Source organism: Desmodus rotundus, chromosome 5 (assembly GCF_022682495.2).
Source record: "Desmodus rotundus isolate HL8 chromosome 5, HLdesRot8A.1, whole genome shotgun sequence".
Lineage (NCBI taxonomy): Eukaryota > Metazoa > Chordata > Mammalia > Chiroptera > Phyllostomidae > Desmodus > Desmodus rotundus.
In genome coordinates this window covers 74297689-74323957 of record NC_071391.1, presented here as the reverse complement: position 1 = coordinate 74323957, position 26269 = coordinate 74297689, and the positions used below count along the sequence as shown (strand labels likewise).

At 35.0% G+C, this 26269-nt stretch overlaps 1 protein-coding gene across 3 annotated transcripts in view; it reads right to left on the bottom strand.

Annotated features, from left to right (window-relative positions):
- Nucleotides 1–26269, bottom strand: part of DYNC2H1 (dynein cytoplasmic 2 heavy chain 1) — a 320982-nt gene that overhangs the window by 2162 nt on the left and 292551 nt on the right. For all 3 annotated transcript variants that reach the window (XM_045204038.2, XM_053924343.1, XM_053924344.1), the window contains 3 exons: nt 22577–22686; nt 21514–21595; nt 6376–6492 (listed from right to left, as the gene is read on the bottom strand). In XM_045204038.2, the coding sequence (XP_045059973.2) occupies nt 6376–6492; nt 21514–21595; nt 22577–22686 (309 nt within the window). The remainder of the gene's footprint in view (nt 1–6375; nt 6493–21513; nt 21596–22576; nt 22687–26269) is intronic.

The window sequence follows — 26269 nt, the reverse complement described above, 5'->3', positions numbered from 1 at the left end:
TGGAGGTACCTTTAAGTTCTTTAGTAAGCAGCCCATAAATATCATATATTTGTTGGACTGAAATGATCTGAATTTATGAATGCCTAGCTACAATCCCAGGAAAGGTCTTAAATTATCTTTCTCTACCACCTGATAACTTACTTTGCTTCCCATAGCTTCTATGGTCAAAAATAAAAATGGAAACATATGGAAATGTTTTCCAATGCTATTCCTTTCTATTCAGGAGATTTTATCTATATTTCATTTTAATGCCAAGCAATTTTCCCTTTAAATTAGGAACTTAACAGTAATGCAAAGTTGATTCTTTGTATATTCAAAATCAGTTTAGTAGTTCTGTATATATTTCCAAATACTTCCAAACCTGCTTTGGTTATAGGCTTTTTGTTTGTTTTAAAGTGAGGGTACAAATATTTATATCAAGACCTACAGTGTTTTAAAAGTAAAACACTGGTTACTTCTTAAAATTTTCTTGTCCCATCTCAAAATCTCTTAAATATTATAATCTTCTGTAAAAAACAGTTGAACACACTTGCTCTAAGGTCACCGATAAACAGATTATCAAAGTAGTGAGCTATGTACTTCGACATTCTCACTGTTAGCACAAACCTCATGTACTAGAACTTACATGAATGTCATTTAACTAAATTAAATTCTTATGACACAACTCCTTCTTTAATATATTTACTGAAGACATTACAGACAAAGGATAAGGCTCTGCTGGACTAAAATACTTGGATGAAACTAAGACTTTATTAATAACTATTAACAAATACATTAAGTGCTCAATTAATGCAAAATAGGAGATATTCTAGGAAGACTTCAAAGAATTCATACATGAGATATAAACAAGTTAGTTTGATATAAATAAAATATAATAATTAAAAACCTACATATTGTGATTACTCTAAATGGTTAATGTGTTCATATCCTACTTCATTAAAATAGAAAGTGGTGCAGTTAGTCCAGTCAATGAGGCTACACTTTGAAATTTCATACTCATGCCCATAGACAGTAACTTAAAAGTACCCGTTTACTAAAAATAGCAGGTGAGAGGCTAATGCTTGAAAGAAGACAATGCATCTAACAAAGGTAAATGGTGATATTAAGTACCATTTAGCCAAAATCCAAAGAAAATAACAAAATTAAACAACAAAACCCAAAAACCATCCCCCAAAGAGAAAACAAAATTACCTAGGTTAATTTTATGTTAACCACTGTAGCGATTTTAACTCAATTTCATTACACTAAAACATATGTGAAGGCAAACCAAAATATATCCCTCATCACATTGTGCATGAAGGTGAACTAACTTATTCTAACTCAGGCTTTCTGAATGTTTATGAATCAAGTCAATGAACAGCCCTTTGTTATAAAAAGTGTTAGGAAATCAGAGCTTTAATCTACATAAAAATGGCATAATTTATTAATGCAACTGGAAAAATAAATATCTCAAAACAGGAAACAAAACAATTTTCCAACAATAAATATTTTGAGCATTGGTTCTCTCAAGGATGTCTAAGTGGTCTTTAAAATGCATTTTGGTAGAAAAATACTTCTCACGTATTTTTCAATAACATGATGCTAACAACATTGCTTTCTTAAGTCCTTAAGGAAAAAAAATACTGTCATACAGAAAGGATATTAATTTAATACTTATTTTTTTAAACTAGAGTGCATATTAGGCAGAGCTTTTGGTATGTGTCTTCTGATATGCATGCTGATAATATATATATGTAAAAGTAATGTAAATGTTGCATTTTTGAGTGGCTTATGGAATAATTTCATAGTAGTAGTTTCCCTGGAAATGCAATTGTTTCTGAAATTGAATTGTCAATTGTGGTGCTTCTAGGGAGGTCTAGGCCAAACGGGGATCAGGCTGGCTGATGAACAGCAGTTTTTACTGAGAAGGTAGAACACAGGGAAACTGACGCCCTGTGGATTGTCAAACAGGCCATCACCTCAGACTTCTCTATCACATAAAGCAGTGTTTCCCGAACGGCTTTATGTATCCCAATAGATCCAGATGAAGGATGGGGTGTAGGTGCAGGAAAAGGTTGTGTTAGGGAATCTTTGGAACTTATAGAGTTTTTATTATTCTCAAATACATCATGAATTTCCAAGGGCAGAGGATATTCTGGTTATTAAAACTGTTCACTGAACAATTTTTCACAAAGAACCATTATGAAATAATATATAGAATACTTTTCGGGAAATGCTTTGGAGAAAGTCAGTGCTTTTTTGGGCAAAATCCCCGAGGGAAACCTTAATTTAGACCTATATTAATTTAGCCACCAACACTGAGCTGGAACTGGAACAACTTTAGAATCTGCATCATGAAAAATAAATATATGAATAAACGAGTGTGAGAGTAAGTTATATTACCTTGGTGTAAATAGATAAACAGACACACTAGGAATATATTACTTTTAATTATCCTTGATAATTCAAAATTCTAATTTTGTTAAGTGGCAAAGTACATTGCGTTTATAATAGAAGCAATGGTACAGCTCCCCTCTCCCCAAAGAGAGTCTTAGAATTTGTTGCTTGTATCCTTAATGTACCGTCACATATTACAACAACGTCAAAGAAGTTCTTCAATTTCTGCAATCTAAAATGTTCTTTAAAAAATGGAGGTGCTATCTACCTCAAAGGAATATTGTACAAATGATGGGGTTGTTGGGCATGTTTATGCTGAAATCAGGACTATTAGGTGACAGATAATATTATAGAAATAATTTGTAAAAAACAAACCAACAAATAAGCCAAAAAAAAACCCAAACAAACCCAAAAAACTTCCTTCTGGCCTAAATGGAATTAGTCACCAAAGTTCTGAACTCCATTATTTCACCCAGGCTCATAAAAGGATCCTATACTTTCTGCAGTAAGGAAGCCATAGAGTAAATGACAAAACTAACTCTTTTCACCGGCTTACATAAATGGATGTTGAGGATTCCTTCTCGTTTATGCTGGTTCCTTCCCTCCCGCTAAAAATGCTTTAGAATGTTGATGTGCACTCATCTTTTCTGTAAAACTTACTAAAAAATGGATGTGGCTGCCCTAAAAAAACTCTAGCAGAAGTTGGAGAGTTTAACAGTTTGTACGGAGTTGTAAACTGTTCTGTAAGGGATGTGCCAGCAGACATTTTAGGGTTTGGGGGCTCTGTGGTCTCTGACGTACTACTCAGCTCTGCTGTTACCGTCTCAGTGGAGCCATAGACAGTATCTCCATAAAAGGAATGACTCTTTTCCAAACAGAACTTTATTTGTGGACACTGAAATATGAATTTCATATAATTTTCATGTCATTAAATATTATACTTTTGAGTTTTTCAACTATTTTAAAATGTAAAAACCATTCACAGCTCACATGGTTACGGGCTCTGTGGGCAGCACAAACGCAGCACAGTGGATTAGGCACGTGGGCTCTAATTTTGCAAATCCTGGTTTATATCATTAGGTTGGTTCAATATTAGGCCCAAGATATAAGAGCCATTACCTAAATTTGAATCTTATTTGCCTACCTATTAATATGTTATCTCGGTCAAGTTTTAAGCTTTAGTTTTCTTAGTTTAAAAATAGAGATGACAATTCCTATTCAAAACTTTTGGAAAGCCTAAATATCTCGTATTTTAAATATTCTACACAGTGCTTGGCACAAAATCAATGGAAATAAATGCTAGATACTGCACAATGCTAGTGCTGTCATTGTGGGACCCATGACCAATCACTAAACTTAGCTAATTCTCACTTTTTTCATCAGCAAAGCAGAGAAAAAACCTGCTTTACCGAACTCAAAGCATCACTGTGAAAAGTACATATAATTGTATTTCACCCTGTGCCAGTCAAGCACCCTCTCATTGTTAGACTGGTTCTCCAAAAGTACAAGTCAGATCTTACCACACTCCTGTTCTAAATTCCTTGTGGCATCCTACTGACCATAAGATGTTGTAAACTCCTTGGTGTGGCTATGTGGCTTGTCATACTTGGTTCCTGGCCCTCCTTTCTAACCACAGCCCCTACCACTCTACCATATGAACCATACACTTCCAGACATACTATGCTTGCAGTTGTCAGAATAACTTAAGTTTTTTCATATCTCTATGCATTTAAATATGTTACCCCTCTATCTGGAATGACCTGTCCCTACCTTGTTTGAATTTGTCCTCTCTTTCTGAGGTCATCTGACTTTCCCTCGTATGGTCACATGTGATTGAGTTGAGGCCTCCCTCATCTGCCAACTTACTTTATGTAAACTTCTATATAACTGTGAACTATAACAGTTTCTTTACCTGTTTGCTCCCCCACTCAACAGAAGACTCAATGTGTTAATCAATCAATCATTAATTCAGCCACTTTAAAATGGATCTGGAGCTGCCATGCCGGAGGAACTGCCCTGTACATCTTATGCCTCTTTGGGATATTAGAACAGGGCAAAAGAACCTTTGGACTGGGCCCAGGGCAAAACTGTGCCCTATACAACTGTGTGCAAAGATAAGAAAGCAGTTATTATTACTTGGCTGATGACTATTGGACTGAGCACTAAAATACACTATTTACAAAGAACATAAATGCCTCCCTTCTATTGGTGGGACTGTGCCCCTTCTCATAAACACCCCTTGCCTTTGTCTTCAATTGGAAACATGACTTGGGCTTCTGCCTGAATCAGTGCTTCCTGAATAGCTCTTCTCATTGATCTCAAATAAACACTTGTTGTCTCTCGCTTTGAAAGGCCTCTTTTCTTTTAGGTTAATGCATGGAAAATATTTTATTATCTTTTTAACCCCAGTATGCAGCAGAATATATGGTATATAGGAACTTAAGAAGTGAGGTAATGAAATTGGATAGAAATGATACATGAAGTAAATACTGTGGAGGGATAAATTCCTGGTTTTGCAATGTCGTGTAGCTGTTTACCCAACCCACTAACAGACTGGCTTTGTCCCTAACAACATTACATTCCCGATTTGCATTCAGTTTGTGGTCAAGTATGTGGGTATTGCTCCAGAACGTTTTCGTCTGCATTCATGCCTACTCAGTTATTCTTCATCATCTATTTTTATCGCTGGGGTTTCTCCTTAAGTAAACCAGTTTATATGTGTCCTACTTTTCTTTTTCCCCTATGTGGCTTTTAATATGGTATGCCAGAGAATTAACACTTTACATAATTTAGATTCACTTAAGTCGCTCTGTTATCATATAAAACCTACAACCATCGGCAAATTCCAACCTTAACTCTTGTATGTAAATTTGGTTCACATGCCTAATGTTTGTAATCTATAATTTACCAGCCTTTTGAAAGAAATTTCTTATGTGAAATAATAGCCAGATTGAAATAAAAATGAAGATTATTCCAACTTCTCCCCTCTCTATCTGATACGTCACTCTAATACTAGAGACAATGACGCTGATGTGGGGGAATGAGGGACTTCACGGGAATGTACGCTTTTTTAGGTCAGAGGACAGCTCTCTGATTACTGATGGTTTTATTAGTTGTGCTTTTAAAATTATTCTGATACTTTTGATTTTTATTTTATAAAGAGAATTACAATAAGAAGACAATTCAAGGTAGGATAATTAGAAAATTCAAGATGTTATTTCCCAGTGAGAAAACTCATTTTCTTGTAGTAAAAGCAGAATATGAAGTAGTTTTGTTAGTCCTTAGATATAGAACCAGAACTGTAAAGTTTTCTCACATATTTTAAAATTATACTAAGTAAAAGCTATGTGCTTCATTTATAATTATATTCTGTTTTAAAAGATAAATATCTCCCAAGTTCTATTATTGAAAATTATTTTAATAATTGAAGACTTAAAATCTTCAATTTTAAAAGAGGACAATTTAATCACACAAGTCTTTGTCAAAACTTTTCTTCATCTGCCCATCAGAAGCTTAGGGACAGGGCGTGGAAGAAAACTGGGTGTGCATTAGCATCTTGATACTGTCAATTCCTGCATGTCTAACCACGGAGAAGCCATCTAGTATGTGTGACCATGCATTTCCTCATTTGAAATGGGAATAGTAACATCCATCCTGCAGGGCTGCTCTGAAGAGTATACGGGGTCAAGTTTGTAAAGCATTTAGCACACTGCTGAAAATAATAGGAATATAATCATGGTAGTTCACATTGTCATTAAAGGCTACATATTACCTAGAAATTAAAAATCATAATGCTATTCTTTCCATGACAAATTAAATATTTTAAAATTCTTATAAATCTTAAAAATTATAAAGGACACAATGTTTTGACTATCAACTTATTCAAATGCAGGTGAGATTGGAAAGTAAAAGTGCATAGGATAACTATCTTATTAAAAAGATAAAAATCTAAGAATGAATTGATTAAATTAAAACTTTTACAAATTAAAAGTGTATTACCTGTGGAATCCAGCCCATAAAACAAGGGAGAACTGATGATACACTAGGAGAATCATGCTGATTTTCAGAAAGTCGATTTCCATCAAAACTGCATCCTTCCAGTAATAAGCCACTAACCTGTCATGGAAACACATAAACCATTAAACTCCATATTAAAGTCTGAAACACCAGGAGTTACTGTATTATACCCTAAAGGTAACACTGTGACCCTGTGTTCCAAATGACATAAAACAAAGATTATAGTATTTTACCTGAGAATAAAGAAGGTGAAGACCTGGACCAGTGGGCACTGTGAACTCCCTTTAGACTGAATTCTCAATTTTAAGAAAAAATACAAGTGCCATCATTTATATAACTGCAGGTGCCTTAGCATTATACCAACAGAAATACAATGGTAAAAGCCACAAAAGTCATTCTTTCTCCAGGAGGGGGAAAGAAAAGCATAATTACAAATCAAGAACATGCATTCCCTGAATGAAATTTTAACATCATTTTTTAAAGAACAGAAAAAAGTTCACATAACTTAAGCAAAAAATTCTTGACATGAGATGCAGAACTGAAAAAAGAATTAAAGAGAAAAAAAGAATTAATCTTTTTCTCTAAATTAACCTTAATATAAATTTAAGAAATTATGCAAATAAAAATAAACTTATTTTGGTGACTTTGTTTCATATTTCTTTTTTAAGAGTGTTCTATGTGCTTTTTTCAGTTTCTGCAGTGTTAATCTACCTTAAGTTTATCTAAAGGCAACAAATGTAGAGTCAGTATTTCACATTGTGAATTATATCTATGATCTCATAATTTGAACTTCATAAGAATATAAACAAACATATATATATATATATATACTACATAGTACCTAAATTTACAATGATAAATGAAAGTACCATACAATTTAGAGTCAAGGTGACACTTTTTGTTGGTAACACTTTTGGTAACACTTATTGCTTTTAGTGAGGTAGAAGGTAGAGGAGTCGACCAGTATTCACATTAGTAACTATCTCTCCACACAGAAGAAAGCAGGAGGGGAAAATAAGAAATCCCTTCTAAAAATGCTTGGAAAATTGCCTGATACAGAGTAAATGCTCATAAGTATTAGCTATTATTGTTCATTAATCTAATCCATCTCCTAATCACTAAACATTCAGAATTATTTTATATACTGTATCCATTTGAGTGAGGCAAAATAAAGGATTGAGTGGAAATTATTTGAATAATTTCAGTCAAAAAACTTTTGCCTATAATATTTAATATGCAAAATATTTTCTAAAATTATTCTGGATCATTGAGTCTATCACTTCATTTATACATCAAAGAGCTAGGTGATATATAACAGCATGCTTTCTAATTTTATCAATGGTGTACTTCCACTCTCTTTTTCACCCCTGTCAAATGACAAACCATTTAAAAATGCTACTTATACTTATGTATATAGTTATGGGATACACTTCATACTTTTTACTAAGGTTTTTAAAAGTCTGTGTTAGTCATTAATGCATTATTGCTCATGACACATAAACCTTGGATGCAAAGAAATAATTATTGAAATGACAGTTCATTTGTTTACATTATATTAAAAGAACCACATTATTCAGGCTGCCTCTTGACATCTGTACAAATGTACTATTTGAGTCAAATGCAAATAATTAAGTGAAAGGCATCTAAATTTCCATCTCTTGTCATAATATAATTTCTTCTAAGTACTCTTATTTTGCTTACAATGCATAGCTTTCAATTTAGCAGAATATAAACAGTAAAATCATTAAAACAAAAAGAAAAAATCTGTACTCAAATAATGTTAGTCACAAGTGAATCTCTGATTAAAATATCTGAATATTTACAAGAAAATTTGGTTTTGTTTACAGTTTCAAAACAACATTTAAAGAGATAGTGCAGATCAGGCTGACCATAATTGCGTAAGTATATTCCAAATAACTAATTACCATGACTCAATCAACTTCGAAAGAAATATTTATAAGACCTTATCCAACTTTTAGTTTCTCAAAAGGGGTTAGCAATAGTAATAACTGTGTTCACTAAAAACATAATTGAAACTACTCATTTATTTTATATACAATGTTGAATTTTTTAAAATTTACTTTTAATTCCTGTTTATTCTATTACAGTTGTCCCAATTTTTACCCTTTTGCCCTCCTCTGTCCAACCCACCTCTGCCACCCCACAGCCCATCCCCACACCATTGTCCCTGTCCATGGGTCACTCAGACTTGTTCTTTGACTAATCCCTTCCTAGTCTTTCCACCATTCTCCCTCCCCTCTTTCCTCTGGCAGCTGTTAGGCTGTTCCCTGTTTCCATATCTCGGGTTCTGTTTTGCTCATTAGTTTATTTTATTTATTAGATTCCACTTATAAGTGAGATCATATGGTATTTGTCTTCCACTGATTGGCTTATCTCACTTAGCATAATAGTCAATAGTTTCATTTATGCTGTCGCAAAGGACAGGGATTCCTTCTTTCTTTCTGCTGCATAGTATTCCATTGTGTAAATGTACCAGTCTTTTGATCCACTCATTTACTGATGGGCACTTAGGCTGTTTCCAGCACTTGGCTATTACAAATAATGCTGCAATGGACATTGGGGCACATAGGTTCTTTTGAATTGTTCTTTCAGGATTCTTAGGGTATAATCCCAGCAGTGGGATCATTGGATCGAAAGGCAGTTCCATCTTTAGATTTTTAAGGAAATTCCATACTGTTTTCCACAGTGGCTGCACTAGTCTGCATTCCCACCAACAGTGTACTAGGGTTCCCCTTTCTCTACGTCACCAGCACTTGTTGTTTGTTAACTTATTAATGATGGCCATACTGGTGTGAAGTGGTATCTCATTGTAGTTTTAATTTGCACCTCTCTAATGGCTAGTGATGTTGAGCATTTTTTCATGTGTCTATGGGCCCTCTGTATGTCTTCCTTAGAGAAGTGTTCAGGTCCTTTGCCCATTTTTTAATTGGATTGCTTGTCTTTCTGGTATAGAGTCATGTGAGTTCTTTATATATTTTGGAGATCAACCCCCTGTCCAAGGTATCATTGGCAAACATGTTCTCCCATATGGTTGGTTTCCTTTTCATTTGGCTGATGTTTCCTTTAGCCGGGCAGAAGCTTTTTATTTTGATGAGGTCTCATTTGTTTATTCTTTCCTTTATGTCCCTTGCTCTAGGGGACATATCAGTGAAAATATTGCTGCATGGGATATCTGAAACTTTCCTGGCTATGTTTCCTTCTGGGACTTTTATGGTGTCACAACCTGTCTTTTATACATCTTGATGTATGGTATATATCAAGATGTATTTATTTTGATGTATAGTATAAGTTGGTGGTCTGGTTTCATATTTTTTGCATGTACTTGTCCAGATCTCCCAACACCATTTATTGAAGAGGCTATTTTTACTCTATTTTATGTTTTTCCCCCTTTGTCAAATATTAACTGACTGTATGTCAATTAATACAGGTTTATTTCTGGGCTCTCTGTTCTGTTCCATTGATCTATATGTCTGTTCTTATGCCAGTACCAGACTCTTTTGATTACAGTAGCCTTATAATAATAGTTCGATATCAGGTATTGTGATCCCTCCTACTTTGTTCTTCTTTCTCAAAATTGCTGAGTGTACCACAGTTTTTTAATCCATTCATCCACTGACGGGTACTTAGGCTGTTTCCACCACTTGGATATTGTAAATAGTGCTGCTATGAAAAAAGGGGTGAATTTCTTGCATACTTTGGGTTTTAATTTGAATTTAAAAGTCAGTTTTAACTCAGTTTCATGTTAAACTCAGTTTTATTTTGATAAGTTACTATATGGCTTTATTTGCCAGATTCCTCTCTTGAAATCTAAAAAATATTTCAAACACACACAAAATCACAAAAATATGTTTTAACCTATATGTTCCTACCACTCATTTTCACTGGACTTTCACATACAGCCATGTTTGTTCCATATTTCTAAGCAAATAAACTATAACAGATAGAGTTGAAATCCTCTGGATATACCTTGCTTTTCCTGTTTCTCTTCTGTTCTCACCTTACTCAGTCATTATACTGAATTTATACCTCTGCATTTAGTTTTACATGATTGTTTATGAGGTCTGTCCATAAAGTATCCATCCATGCACTATGAAAAATAGAGATATTTATTGAAGAAGATACAAGAAACATTGTACATAGGACAATGATGCCTCAGTCCTCTTCAAAGTAGGCACCGTGGGACCTCACACAGTTCTCCCAGTAGCCATCAGATGCCCTGTCGTATTTTCCTGGATCTCATCAAAGGTCTGAAATCCCTTCCCTTTCAAAGGTGATTTTAGTTTTGGGAAAAGCCAGAAGTTGTAGGACACAAATCTGGGCCGTAGTGGGACTGAGTCACCTGAGTGATTTAATGATTCACCAAAATACTCTGCACCAGATGTGATGCACACACAGGGGCACTGTCATGATGAGGCTGCCAATCACCAGTTGCCCATAGCTGCAGCCTTCTGAATCATCCAAATAGTTTCTATAGAGGAATATTCAAGCTTAATGCACCATTTGATACAGATTTGTTGCTCTACTTGCTCAGTCATTTTGAATGTGTTGGCCACACAGAACACATGCTCACTCAATGGCATCTACCGCCCCCACTGACTAGTACAGTGAAGTTGTCGTTGCTCATGCATGAGCATTCTAGTCCCCTCTCCTTGGCTGCCCATCGTTGTGCAAACCATTCTGTTATATTAAAATGGCTGGACTTTTTCTGGACAGAAACAATAAACAGTACTGTTTTTCTTATTTCCAAATTGTATATAAAGGGTAACATACTTTATTATACCATTTTGTTACTTACTCTTTTCTTTCTTCACTGGTCTACGGGCATTCATTTTATTCTTTCATTTTTAACAGTTACAAAATATTTTGCTGTATTAATATACAACACATTATTTATCCTTTCTTCTACCATTGAACACTTAGTTCATGTCATTGTTTACTATGAAAACACTAAAATAAACATTAAGTGTCTCCTTACACACCTCTGCATGGACTTCTCTGTACAGAGATGAAATTGCTAGATTGAATTATACTCTCATTTTCCATGATATTGACAAATTATTCCCCAAAGTAATTCTATCCATATGCCCACTTATCATGTATACGAATTTACATCATGCCACAGCATTGCCAGTACTTGGTCTGTTGAGCTTCTTATGTTTTCACTCTATGCCTTAATCTCAATAATTTAAGAGTTTTTTGTTTATGTATTTATTTATTCATTTATTTATTTATGATTTGGGAGTTTTTCCACTGCTGGGCTGACAGCCACAACTGGCAGCTGACACTCATTCCTGGAGGATGTTAGCTAAACCTCTTAGCTCCCACTTCTGATGGGCACATTTTACTCATGAAACTTCAAATGTCTAAGTTCTAATTTCTTCACCCCTTTAACATCTGTGTCCTAATAAACTGTGAGGAAGGGAACTGAACAACTTTGTGCAAGGGCAGTTTCTAGCCTGACATGAAGCAGCCAAGGTCATCTGGCAAGCACAGTGGCTCTATGACTCTACTGTGTCCCAAAGAAGTGGCCTCTTTCAGGTACATTAGGGAATCATACCTAGGATGCAGGAGGAATAGGCCTCACTTACCAAGACAGAAGAGTCATTGTGTCTTTTGTGTGTGATGCTGTCAGTAGGAAAGCCCGTAGCTGAGCGCTCCCCAGACTTGCCAGGGCAATCCTGTCTTAGCCAAGGGCAAGACCTAACGTGCAAGTTGAACAGGAGCTTGATTTACGCATTTTCTGCTACCAAGTTTTGAAACTTCTTTTTAACAAATAATCAATCAATCTATCTATCTATCTATCTATCTACATATTTTCTTAAGTGGATGTGGAGGGTTTTAGATATTGATTGATTGGGGAATTATAACCTTGCTCAAACATTTTACTGATTTAATTCAATCTTGCATGGTAGATATTAAAAAATTCAAAACTGATTAAATTGTAGAGTGACAGTAGAATTCAAATATAATTCAAGCCAAAGTTCTCCCACTGAAATAATGATTTTATTAAAATTATGATTAATAAGAACCTAAGTGGATTATTTAATTTACTGGGTTTACCAAATACAAACACTAAGAAGCTTACAAAGACTTCTTACCTAACAAATACTCCCGGAAACTATAGGTGAGAAAGTTAGCAAATGTGCTGTTATAGCTGACATAAATAAGGAGCCAAGAGATGAAAACGCCTGTGGGACCACCTTCCATCTCATGTGCAGGGGTGGCCTCTCTTACTTCAAGTTGTAGGTGCATTAAACTGACAATGTTCCTAAATATAAACATATTTATATACTAGTGAGTGCTTTAGTTTTTAACAATAAAATATCTTGTGAATGCTAAATGAAAAAATGTAAGAATTCTGCTTTCCTAAATAAAAGCATAGAACTTTTTATTAAAACACTTTTGTTTCTAATTAAAATACTGCCTAATAAAACATAATCCAAATTGAGTTAAGAGAAACAATAAAAATTATACACACACACATTTTCAGAGATCCTTGTAATAAGTGTGTCAAGGAAGTTATTCAAATCTATTGATAAATGAGATAACAGGGGCTCCAACTGCTCCATTAGTTGCTTTAAAAAGTCACATGGCTCTTTTTTTAAGCACTAAAATTAGAATCTTGTTTTACTAACTGTCAGCCTTTTTTTTTACCATCTACAAAACAACATGTAAGCTTAAGATTTTCTTGTTGTAGATGATTTTATTCCCAATTTGTAAGAATAGGGGTGTCATAGCTCTGGAAGTATTAACAACCTTGACACAGAATAAATCTAGTTTCCCATGCTTTTTACACCACTACATCTAAATAATGAGGTTACATACTGCATGTGTGGTCCAGAGCTGGCAGAGACAATGAATCAGGCAGAATACCTGGTTCCTGGATTACACATTGTATGTGCCCTTACTCTGCTTAACAGTGTATAACCACCAGTAATAGCTAAGGTAGCTCGCTGTATGGGCTAGAAGCTAAGTTTAAAATAAAATGCAAAGGGAAGAAAGAGAACCTTTCTAAGTCTTTTAGCTTCCAGGGAAAATTTTGTAGCAAACTACACAGCTACAAAAAGAAAGATCTTGCTTATTATGAACGGCCAGTTCTGGCATACTATTCCATTGTAGCTGCTGCTAACAAAACCTGCTACAGTGCCTCATCTGTTTACTATATGCCCGCAAGTAACAATCCAAGAAGGGTTTAACTGAGTGCTGTTGTTTGAGACATCTGACATACAACAAAATAGAGGGAAAAAAACCCCTACTCTCCTGGGACTTACATTCTAGTGAAGTAAGATAGAAAACAAACAACAAACAGAATATATTATATAGTATGTTAAATAGTTGTAGAGATATGAAAAAAATTGTTCATCTGGGAATTAGAACTATATAAACAGAATTTCTGAAAAGCTTGTTGCCTTAGATTAAGTTAAAGAACTAGTGTCTTACATTTAATTTATTAAAAAAAATTAATTATATATAATGCACAGGACTAGATACTGGGGATCTGAAGATAGATCAGGCAGTCTTTGTCTTTAATACCATTACAGTCTCATAAGACAGACCAATATAAATGTGCAGAGATAATCGTATCACAACATGCAACATATCAGCCGTGGGACATTTCTATGTGTGGGAATAGGAAAGAAGAAGCATAGAGAATGCTACTGATGTAAAAGAAGGTTAGAGTTATTTGGGAATTTCCATTACACAATTTTTTAATTAGCTTTGTTATTAACATTTAAATGATCATCTGTTATAATCTATTTAAAACTAATGAATTTTTAAAAATTTTTATTGTTATTCAATTACAGTTGTATGCCTTTTCTCCCCATCCCTCCACGCCACCCCAGCTGAACCCACCTCCCTCCCCCGCCTCCACCCTCCCCCTTGATTTTGTCCATGTGTCCCTTATAGTAGTTCCTGTAAACCCCTCTCCCCACTGTCCCCTCTCCACTCCCCTCTGGCTATTGTTAGATTGTTCTTAACTTCAATGTCTCTGGTTATATTTTGTTTGCTTTAAAACTAATGAATTTTTAACAAGACAGTTACCTAGGGAAATTTATACTGAAAAAGATGATTTTTTTTTAACATAGATGGCTTGATTTTAACAGTAAATCAATGTATTCACAAAACTACAAATACCTGAAGGATGAGATTTGGTGTATTTTTAAAATTATATTGAAGTTACAGGAGTAACCCTGGTTAAAAACTTATATAGATTTCAAGTGTACAATTCTATAATACATCATCTGTAGTTTAGACTGTATGTTCATCACTCAAAGTGGTCTCTTACTGTCACAGCTACCCCTTTACCCTCTTCTGGCGCTCCTCCCCCCTTTCCCTCTGGTAATCACCTTACTGTTGTCTGTGTCTGTGAGTTGTTTTGTTTTGCATAATACCTTCACCTTTTCCATCCAGCCACCAAACTCCTTCTTTTCTGACAGCTGGCAGTATGTTTTCTGTGTCTATGAGTCTGTTTCTATTTTGTTTGTTTATTTTCTTCACTAAATTCCACACATAAGAGAAATCATGTGATATTTATCTCTGAGTGGCTTATTTCATTTAGCATAATACTCTTCAGATCCATCCATGCTGTCAAAAAAAAGTAAGATTCCCTTCTTTTTTTTTTTTTTACAGCTGAGAAGTATTCCATTGTGTAAATGTACCAGAGCTGCTTCATCCACTCCTCTACTGATGAGCATTTGGGCTCTTTGCAAATCTTGGCTATTGTAAATAACACTGCAGTGAACATGGGGTGCACAAAATGTTTCAAATTAGTGTTTCAGGTTTATTTGAATATGTTCCCAGAAGTGGAATTGATGGGTCATAAGGCAATTCTATATTTAATTTTTTTTGAGGAAACTCCATATTGTTTTCCACAGTGGCTGCACCAATCTGCATTCCCACCAACAGTGCATGAGGGTTCCATTTTCTCCACATCTTTGCCAACACTTGTTTGTCGATTTACTGATGACGGACATTCTGATAGGCATGAGTTGCTATCTCATTGTGAATTTAATTTGCATTTTTCTGATGATTAGTGATATTGAGCATCTTTTCATCTATCTATGTGGGCTATCCGTATGTCCTGTTCAGAGAAGTGTCTATTCAGATCATTTGTCCTTTTTAAAATTGGATTTTTTCTTTGGTGTTGTTATATAAGATCTTTACACATTTTGGATATTAACCCCATATCAAATGTATCACTGATGAATATGTTCTCCCATTCAGTAGGTTGCCTTTTCATTTTGTTGATGGTTTTCTTTGATGTGCAAAAACTTTTTAGTTTGATGTAGTCCCATTTGTTTATGTTTTTTGTTTCCCTTGCCTGAGATAACATCAGAAACAATATTGCTATTAGCAATGTCCAACATTTTACTTCCTGTGTTATTTTCTAGAATTGTTATGATTTTGAGTCTTACATTTAAGTCTTTAGCACACTTTAGGTTTATTGTTGTGAATTATGTAAGAGGGTGGACTAATTATCTGTCCAATATTCCCAGCACCATTTATAAAATAGACTGTCTTTGCCCTATTGTATTATGTTCTTGCCCCCTCTGTCAAATATTAATTGGCCATAAAAACATGGGTTTATTTTGGGGCTCTCTAGTCTGTTCCACTGATCTGTATGTCTGTTTTTATGACAGCACCATAATATTTTGATTACTATGGCCTTGTAGTATAGTCTGATATCAGGAAGCATGATTCATACAACTTTTTTTTTTCTTTCTCAAGATTGCTGTGTCTATTCAGGGTCTTTTATGGTTACATAAAACTTTTGGAATATTTATCCTAGTTTTGTGAAACATACCATTGGTATCTTGATAGGGACTGTACTGAATATACAGATTGCTTTGGGTAGTAAGGACATTTTAATGATGTTAATTCTTCCTATCCATGAGTACAGTATATGCTTCCAATTATTTGTATCTTCTTCAATTTCTTTCTTCAGTCTTATAATTTTTCTGAGTACATGTCTTTTACATCCTTGGATACACTTATTCCTAGGTATTTTTTTCTGATACAACTGCAAATGGGATCATTTTCTTCATTTCTCCATCTATTAATATGATTATATATGATTTTTATCATTCATGTTGTTTATTAAGTATATCACATTTATTGATCTGCAGATACTGTACCTACTTTGCATCTTTAGAATAAATCCTACCTGATCATGGTGTATAATCTTTTTTAGTCTATTGCTGGATATGGTTTGAAAATATTTTGCTGAAAATGTTAGCATCTGTGTTCATCAGAGATATTGGCCTACAATTTTCTTTCTTTGTAGTGTCTTTATCTGGTTTTAGAATTAAGATAATGCTGGCCTGGTAAAATGTGCTTGTAAGTCTTACCTCTTCTTGAATTCTGGAATAGTTTGAGAGGGATATGTGTTAGTTCTTCAGAAAATGTTTAGTAAAATTCACCTGTTAAGCCATCCAGGCCATGACCTTTGTTTGTGGGGAGTTTTTAAATTAATGCCTCAATTTCATTAGCTGTAATCAATCTAATCAGATTTTTTGAGTTCTTCCTGATTCAGTTTTGTAAGATCCTATGTTTCTAGACATCCATTTCTTCCAAACTGTCCAATTTGTTGTCATATAGTGATTTGTAGTATTTTCTTATAATCCTTTGAATTTCTTTGGTGTCAGTTGTTATTTCTCCTCTTTCATTTCTGATTTTATTTATTTGATGGATCTTTTTTCTTGATGGATCTGATTAAAGGTTTGTTAATATTGTTCATGTTTCCAAAGAACTAGCTCTTGGTTTTATCAATCTTTTCTATTGATTTTTAGACTCTATTTCATTCTGTTTTGATCTTTATGATTTCCTTTATTCTACTTACTTGGGCTTTTATTGTCGTTTTTCAAGTCCTTTTACATGTAAGTTAGATTATTTGAGATTTTCTTGTTTTTTTGAGGAAGGCCTATAATGCTATGAATTTTCCTCTAAGGGGTGCTTTTGCTGTGTCCCATGGATTATGGACTTTGGGGTTTTTTTTTTTCATTTGTGTGAAGGTATCTTTTCATTTCTTCCTTGATCTCATTGTTAACACATTGTTTAGTAACATGTTATTTAACCTCCATGTGTTGGTGTGTTCTCTATTTTTCTTTTGCTTGATTTCTATTTTAATATCATTATTGTTAGAGATGATGCTTGATGTGATTTCAATCTTCTTAAATTTCTTGAGACTTCTTTTGTGTGCTAATATATGATCTACCCTAGAAAATGTTCCATGTGTACTTGAAAGGAATGTTTATTTTGCTTTTTTGTGATGTAATTTTCCAAAGATATCAAGTAAATCCACCTGCTGTACTGTGTTATTTCAGGACTTTGTTTCCTTGCAGATTTTCTGTCTGGGCTATCCATTCGTTGATGTCATTGGGGTATTGAAACCTCTACTATGACTGTTTCTGATCTCTCCCTTTATGTCCATCAAAATTTGCTTTAAATATTTAGGTGCTCCTACGTTGGGTACACAAAATGTTTACAAAGGTTATATCGTCTTGTTGGATTGTTCCTTTTATCATTATGTAGTGTCTTTCTTTGTTTCTTATTATAGCTTTTGTTTTACAGTCCACGTTGTCTGATATAAGTGTTGCTACCTCAGTTTTTTTCATTTCTACTTGCATAAAATATCTTTTCCATGTCTTTATATTTAGTGTTTGTGTCATTCATTCTGACATGGGTCTTTTGTAGGCAGCATGTATATGGATCATGTTGTTTTTTTCCCATTCAGCTACCCTGTGTCTTTTTTTTTTTTTAAGAGAGAGAAAGATACACCAATGTGTAGTTGCCTCTCACACATCCCCCACTGGAGACCCAGGCACGTGCCCTGACTGGGAATCGAACCAGCAACCCCCTGGTTCGCAGGCCAGTACTCAATCCACTGAGCCACACCAGCCAGGGATACCCTGTGTCTTTTTATTGAAGCTTTTAAGCCATTTATATTTAAAGTGATTATTGGTAGATATGTAGTTATTGCTATTTTATTTTTTTACTTATGTTCCTCTGTGTTTTTTTTTCCTTAAGGATGACCCTTTAACAGTTCTTGTAATATTGTTTGGTGGTAATGAACTGCCTTAGCTTTTTATTGTCTGAGAAGCTCTTTATTCCTCCTTCAATTTTAAATGGTATACTTGCTGGGTAAAATAGTCATGGTTGTAGGTCCGTGCTTTTCAACACTTTAGATATTTCATGCCAATCCCTTCTGGCCTGAAATATTTTTGGCCTGAAATAAATTGGTTATTTTGTTGAATAATCAACTGACAGTCTTATGGGAGTTTCCTTGTAGGTAACTGTCTTCTTTCTTGATGCTTTTGAAATTCTCTATTTGTCTTTAACCTTTGCCACTTTAAGTATGATGTGTCTTGGTGTGGTTCCCTTTGGGTTCATCTTGTCACTGTCTGGGTTTCCCATACTTGTGTGTCATATTTTCCATTACAATGTTAAAGAAGTTTTCAGTCATTATTTCTTCAAACAGATTCTTGATCCCTTGCCTTCTCTCTTCTCTTTCTGGTACCCCTGTGATGTGGGTGTTGTTATTCTACATGTTGTCCCAAAGGTCACTTAAACTGTTTTCATTTTTTTAAAATTTGTTTTTCCTTTTGCTGCTCTGAATGGGTGTTTTCTGTTATCTTGTCTTCTACATCACTGATTTGACCCTCTATTTTATGTAACTTGTTGTTTATTTCTTCTTGGGTTCTTTTTTCTGACTGGTTCTTTTTTAAGGTTTCTATGTCTCTTTTCATGCTGTTGTAGTTCTAAGCTCCCTGAGCATCGTTATAACCATTTTTTAAAATCTATTGTCTAATAAATTGCTTGCCCCCATTTAATTTAGCTCTACTAATGCAGATTTCCCCTGTTTTTTCATTTGGGGCATGTTTGTTTATCTCCCCATTTTGGCTGCTGCTTTGTATTTGTTTCTTTGTATTAGGTAGATGTGCTCCACCTCTGATTCTTGGTATGATGGCCTTATATAATAGGTGGTGCAGTCTCCCTGATCACCTGAGCTGGGTGCTCCAGGAAGGTCCCTTGTGTGCATTATGTGAGCCCTCCTGAAGTAATTGAGTCTTGATTGCTATTGGCCCATTCCTGTGTGGGTTCAACTCTCAAGTTGGCTGACTCTGAGGACTGACTCTTACCACAGTGCAAAAACTGCTTTGCAGGTGCTGACCACAAGAAGTGGAATTTGGCTCAGCAGGGCCTAGTGCCTGCTGAGATCTTTCTTTGGATATGCCACTTGTGAAAGCATTTGGGTACTGTTCTTATGCTGCCTAAAGTTGGCCAATGGGTATGTTTGTTCTTGCGAGGGACTCTAGTGCAGATCAACATCAGATGCTGCCTGTGACTGGCCCCGGGGAACCTGTTTGGTGATACAAAGTGATCCACAGTTTGTGGCTTCCTCTGCTGGACCTGTGTGTGCATGAGAAGGTCCAAGCTGTGTACCAAGTACTGAGCCAGTACCAAGCTTGTGGGCAAATAAGCAATAGGCACAAGGCACTCCAAGATATGCCTCCACCTGACTCTACCTGCTAGCTGCCTTTTAGGCTCAGGCACTGATGGAGCCTCTGGCAGTAGTCAAGTTGCATGAGGTAGGTTCTCAGTGAGTCACCAGGTAGGGGCAGGTTTGATACAGGTTCAAATCTGGTGCCAGTACTGGGTCTGAAACCACCCAGCAAAAGTCCCACTGGATGCCCACAGACCTTTGGCGGGGCGGGGAGGGGCAGGGGCAGGGTCTCAAGGAGTCATTAGGGTGAGGCCTGCAGAAGTTATCAGGTCCAAACAGACAAAGTGGGCCTTGTGAAGGGAGGGCTCTACACAGTCAGGTTGCAAGGGATAAATTGGTCCCTGTCTTAGAGCCACTCAACAGAGTCTGTCTCAGATTCTGGAGGAACTTGTGGAGAGCCTGAGCTCCACAATGTGAGACCATCAGGAGTCGAAAGGGTGGGGATGGTGGATCTCCTATGAGGGGGAGGTACAATGGCCAGGATTACAAGAAGGTAAAGTAATGGCCCTTACCTCAGAGCCACACAAGTCATCACTGACACCCCCTGATCTTCCTGGACCTCTACACCTCAGCCCAGGTGTGAGATGCGTGGGGTTACAGGGAGTCCAGAGGGTGGGGTTACTGGATTTCCCCAGGAGAAATACAGTATCTGCAGTGTGTGAAAGGGACTCAATACAGAGATCCTGGCAACTGTCCCTTCAGCTCTCTCCCTGGAGCCACAAATCCCAGTCTCTCTTCACACAACTCTAGTTTGCCCCACCCTCCCTCTTTTGGAACCCAGGGTGAGTAGCTATGAAAGAGATTTTGTGCACTGGCCCTTTAAGAAGGCACTTTGGTTTCTAGCAGACTTCCATCCCTGCCTGGTAGACAGAATCTCCGCTGATTTTCATAGTCAGATGTCATATGGGCACCTCTTCCTGGCCCAGGTGCTCTGGTATGGGAAGCCTTGCTTAGGGTTGAGGCTCCACGTTCTTCATGGAGTCCTGTGTAACTGAAATATCCCTGCAGAATCTCAGCCGCCATATATAAGAGCAGGGCTAGACCTTTTCATGTCTCCATCCTTCCAACCAGTCTTAATGTGGATTTTTCTGTAAATCCTTGGTTATAAGACTTCTTTGCAGCTAGTCTTCAGTTGGTTATTCACATGATTGTTCTATATTTTGGTTTTAATATCAGTTTAGTCTTGGAGGGAGGTCAGTAACTTCCATCTACTCCATCACCATCTCCTGGCTCTCCTAGTCTATTTTTATATGTTATATTTACACATCCTTTATTTATAGTAAATATTTATTGAATTGAATTTTAGAAAAGGTAATCTAACATAACTTCAAGATTTGTATCATTTTTTGCCATTATTTTAAAATATGTTGTATCCCTTAGGTTCTTATTTTTGCCTTAGAAAAAGTTGTATTTTGTACAAGTTATCATACAATCTTTACTTATGTGATTTCTCACGTAGGTAATACAATCTATCTCTGCGAATCTTACACTATAAAGATAGATGACTCTGAGATTGGAATTACAGAATATTTTCATCACAGTTGGTAAAAATGTAATTTTTAGACTCAGAGAAACATTTAAAATTAATCTAATACCTTAATCTGCAGCTTTGCTTCTTGTAGTCGACCTTTCCAGGAGGCTACAAATTTAAGGCTATCCACAGAACAGCCTGTTGCCCTGTAAAAGTAAAGCACCAAATGTTAGACAGAAGTAATTCTCAGGAAGGACAATATAAAGAGTAATATAAGATAGATATATTCTTATTTATTTAAAATTAAAATATTTACAATGTACAAGCAATAAAAATCTCTTCAGGTAGAATTCTCACTACATTTTTAAAGTCAACTGGTTATGTCAGTCTCCTTTTCAAGGGTGTATACGTTCCTTGTGGGTGGGGCCTTTATTTTTTATATCCTCCATTTTGACCATCATCCTCAAATTCAGACATTTGAAAGGTGTGGAATAAATGTTTATTAGCTGAGCTGAAATATTAATATTTATAATATGATCCTCAGGCATTGTAAATTAAAATCTCCCTGAATCACTGAACAATGAAATTTTGTCCAGTATATTTTGGGAAGTGTCTCTTTTTTTCCCATTCTACATTTGTTAAAAATTATAGACTATACATGAAATTATAATGCAAATTTGTCACAAAAATAACTTAATCATCACATACTGTTCCCTATGCAAAAGCCTGGTTAGCACCATCCAACAGAATTTTCTGCAAAGATAAAAACATTTTCAAGCAGTCCAAATTATAGCCACTAGCCACATGTAGCTTTTTGAGCAATTCAATGTGGATAGTATGAGAAATTACATTCAAAATTTTACTTAACTTTATTTCATTTAGCTTTAACTAGCTCCACTTCACTTCGGCCTACCATACTGTTCACAAATAGTCTAGATAAATAAATAACCAAAATTTTAAAAGTTAAATTTTACCTTTTTCAATTCTAATAAAAAACACATCATAATTAAATCAATACCTTTTAAACTAAAAGTAAACTGCATAATTAAAAGTCAAGTATTAGGAAATAATACAACTATCTGGATTCAACAATAATTTATTTCTCGACAATTAAAGGGATGTAACCAGAAGTGAAAAAGCAAAGTGTAATTACCCTCACAGATAAACAGGCATTTTATTTTAGTTACCTTGCAGTTTCTTGGCGGAGAGCATTGAGAAATGTGTCTGGGTGAAAGAGCTCTGAGAGGTCAAGTGTATCAGAGAGAAGAGCCTGTCTTTCCGCTTTCTCTACCCAGCTCTAGAGGAGAAAAACACACACACAAATACATTTTAAAGCTTTGTAAATTTGAAAGATAAAAAATGTATTAAAGGATTATTATGCAGAAGTTATTTTCATGTAGAAAGTTATGCTGTTTCTAAATGCTTTGAAAGGGTATCTAATAGGAAACAAAGATTTCCACTGTACATTGTGAAACCTGTTATAGTTTTTGAGATAATATCCATTCACCACAAAGAAAGCTTTCTTGCATAACTTCTTGTTGGTAAAAATCTACTCAAAATGAGAAGTATAAAATATGAAAATGAATCTAATATGTAGTGTTTCAGTTGGGCTGGCACTTTTGGTGGTGACTTGCCTCTCAAAGTTCGCTTAGGAGACACAGAGCATCTGGGCCTAACTCCAGAGTCCCCAGGGCCCCCAAGTCTTGGCCACGCAAACTGAACGAGGGTTCCAGCCTTAGCTCTGCCAGTGAGTTTGCCAGTTTACTGAATCAAGTATTACAGCAGAGGGTAATGTCCAAGAAAAAATGATTTTTTGTTAAATGATGTTTTTAAATAGTCTTTTATACTTATCTGCCAGTTGGTAGAGCAAATTACACCCCATTTTGAGAAATAATGCATAATGATAAAGAATGCTTAATGAGTATAATTAAATTCCATTTGGAACAAATAACAAAAATAACATGGAGTTTTGTGCAACTTTGACTATATATTTTCCATGTGTCAACCACATTATGCTTATCACAACCCTGAAAGTCAGTATTAATATCCCATTTCACAATGATGAAATAGAGATATGGTGAGCTTAAAGTCAGGCCCAAGGTCACAGAGTTAGTAAGTGCTGGAGCCAGGTAATAAACTCAGGCAGCATTACGTGATTTGTTTCTCTGTAATATTTGCTGGAGGTGCTATGTGCCTTAAGAGGAAGATAGCTTACTGATCACTTTTGAATCAGTCTGTTACTTCATCTGTTGTATAGAGATGATACCATAGTAATGTCAGCTATGATAAATATGCAGAATTCTCATTTACTAAGTAATTTTTTATGCATGCTTTATAAACAGTCTAAAAAAAAACTTTGCTAATTTATTACAGTGTAGAAAGGCTGTGTTTCATGTGTTGTAACACCCTGTTAACCACCCAAGCATTTACATCTATCAGGCAAGTCTAGAATAAGAGAAATTAAAAGCGCCACAGCTACTATGTTTGTATTTTATCTTAATGCATTGACTACTACTCCTACATTGTAACAAAAGTGTTCCTATGTCATCCGACCAATTGAAAATATGTTGATTTTGCGTGTAGAACTAGAGATCATTTAACAAAGTGTAATTATTGCTTCTTGGATATTATCCTTTATGATAATACCACTTCATAAAGTATCTATTTTCAATTAAGTAATTTAAAATTATGCACATAGTACATATTATTTACTCCCTATCAAATATGTTCATTCTATTATCTGCCTTCTATTTTTACTACCTAAACAGTCAACAAAGATGCTTGCATGACCCATTCTAATTGTATATAATATTTATTCCTGTTATTTTAAAACAGTTGTTTTTAAAAATATTCACAGACATTTCAAATTATACTATTATTTCATTAAAGTCTTGAAAATTAATTTTGAATTTAAAAACCCCAAAAGAGCCCTGACTGGTGTGGCTCACTGGATTGAGTGACAGTCTGTGAACCGAAGGGTCGCCAGTTTGATTCCCAATCAGGGCACATGCCTGGGTTGTGGATCAGGTCCCCAATATGGGGCGTGCAAGAGGCAACCACACATTGATGTTTTTTTCTCTCTCTTTCTCCATCCCTTCCCCTCCCTCTAAAAGTAAATGAACAAAATCTTAAAAAAAAACCTCCAGAAGAGTTTTTGCCATAAATGGGTGTGCACATGTTCAAATTAATTAAAAATTAGAGTGTGGGTGATGGATTTTTACTTCATTAATGTTTAATTAATATAGTTATTTTCCACAAATAAAAAATGAATTAATAATGTTAACACAATGATAGATGGTTACATGTTTATTGAAACATGTAAGATAGGATCATCCTTAATAATTATGCAAATTTAAAAACTAAATTAAGTTTTGAAGGCCAGCAGAATGAGGAATGATAATGCTCAAATGTTAGTAAGTATGCAAGATGGATAATATTTTAGTAGAAATGTATGCTGGTACAATATTTCTATAAAACAATTTGGTAAAATGTGCCAAAGCTTAAACATATTCAAGTTATTTTATTCAGTAATTCCTTTTCTTGAAATGTATTTTAAGGTAATAATCTAGAGATGATTACATATGGTTTGCTCATTTAAAATTATTTATCATATTAAGAAATTGGAAGCATAATTATAACAGAAAGTAGAATAATTTATAGAAAATAGAAATTAGCTACTAATAAGTATTAGCTAATTATTTTTTGGTACATAAATACAATAAAAATTGTGTAACAATAGAAAGTCATCTTTGAAGAATATTTAATGACCCTGGGATATGCTCATGACTTGAGCATATGAATTTACCAGAATCTAAAAATGTACACATAGTGTATTTATGTAACCTACTTATGTAAAAACAGTATTTGAATACATAGAACAAATATTGAAGGAAGAATATCAAAATACATTATTTCAGCTGGGACTGGCCTATAGCCTATCTGTCTGCTTGCCCTGGCCTGGGTAGCTCAGTTGGTGAGAGTGTCGCCCCAATACACCAACGTTGCGGGTTTGATCCCCAGTCAGGGCTCACAGAAGAATCAAACCAATGAATGCATAAGTAAGTGGAACATAAACAGACACTTCCTGTTTCCTTCTCCCTCCTCTCTCTCAAATCAATCAATAAAAAAAATTTTAAAAGAAAAATCTGTCTGGAGTTCTTTATTCACATATAATAGCAATTATTTAGTATAAAATAAAATGTATTACTAAACTGATGCCATTTAATCTCATTTTAATGCTATGTGTTCCTAGGAAAAAATGTGTTTAAGGCAAATAAGAAGTAATTTAGGTAATTGTTCAATGTGTCTTTTATATTCCTTCGTCTTTTCTTCAAAATTATTTAGTATAAATTTAGAGGCTTAAAACTCTGAGAATAAATTCATCAAGAATTAAAATCTAATTTATCCAGAACACAAATAACACCTCTAAGTCATTGTTCTGGCTGGAGTAAACAAAACATTAAAAGTTATTAGCATGTTAATAACCCAGGGGATATCAAGTTTGGCAATTCACTGGATGAACAGTAATAAACTGCAGGCTCAACAGCAAGGGGGGTTACCATGAACTATACTGGAACCTAAAATCTCAGAGTCATTAAACAAATACAATATTTCTTACTAAAGTTTGTTGTACAAAATTCAAGAAGTAGTGGGTATACTACTATGTATTTGCCATTCCCTGAGTCTGAATTTTTCCTAAACTCCAACCTGGGCTTATATTCTTCTTCCTCAAATCTTGTGCATTAGGTTTAGTAGTTACATTATTTAACCACAGGAGTTAGATAAAATTAGTGCTCCCCCCCCCCCCCGCAAGTTTAATCTTTTGCTTCTAAATCTCAAGTCATCTTTAAGTAGACTTCTGAGATTGGATGTAAAATCTG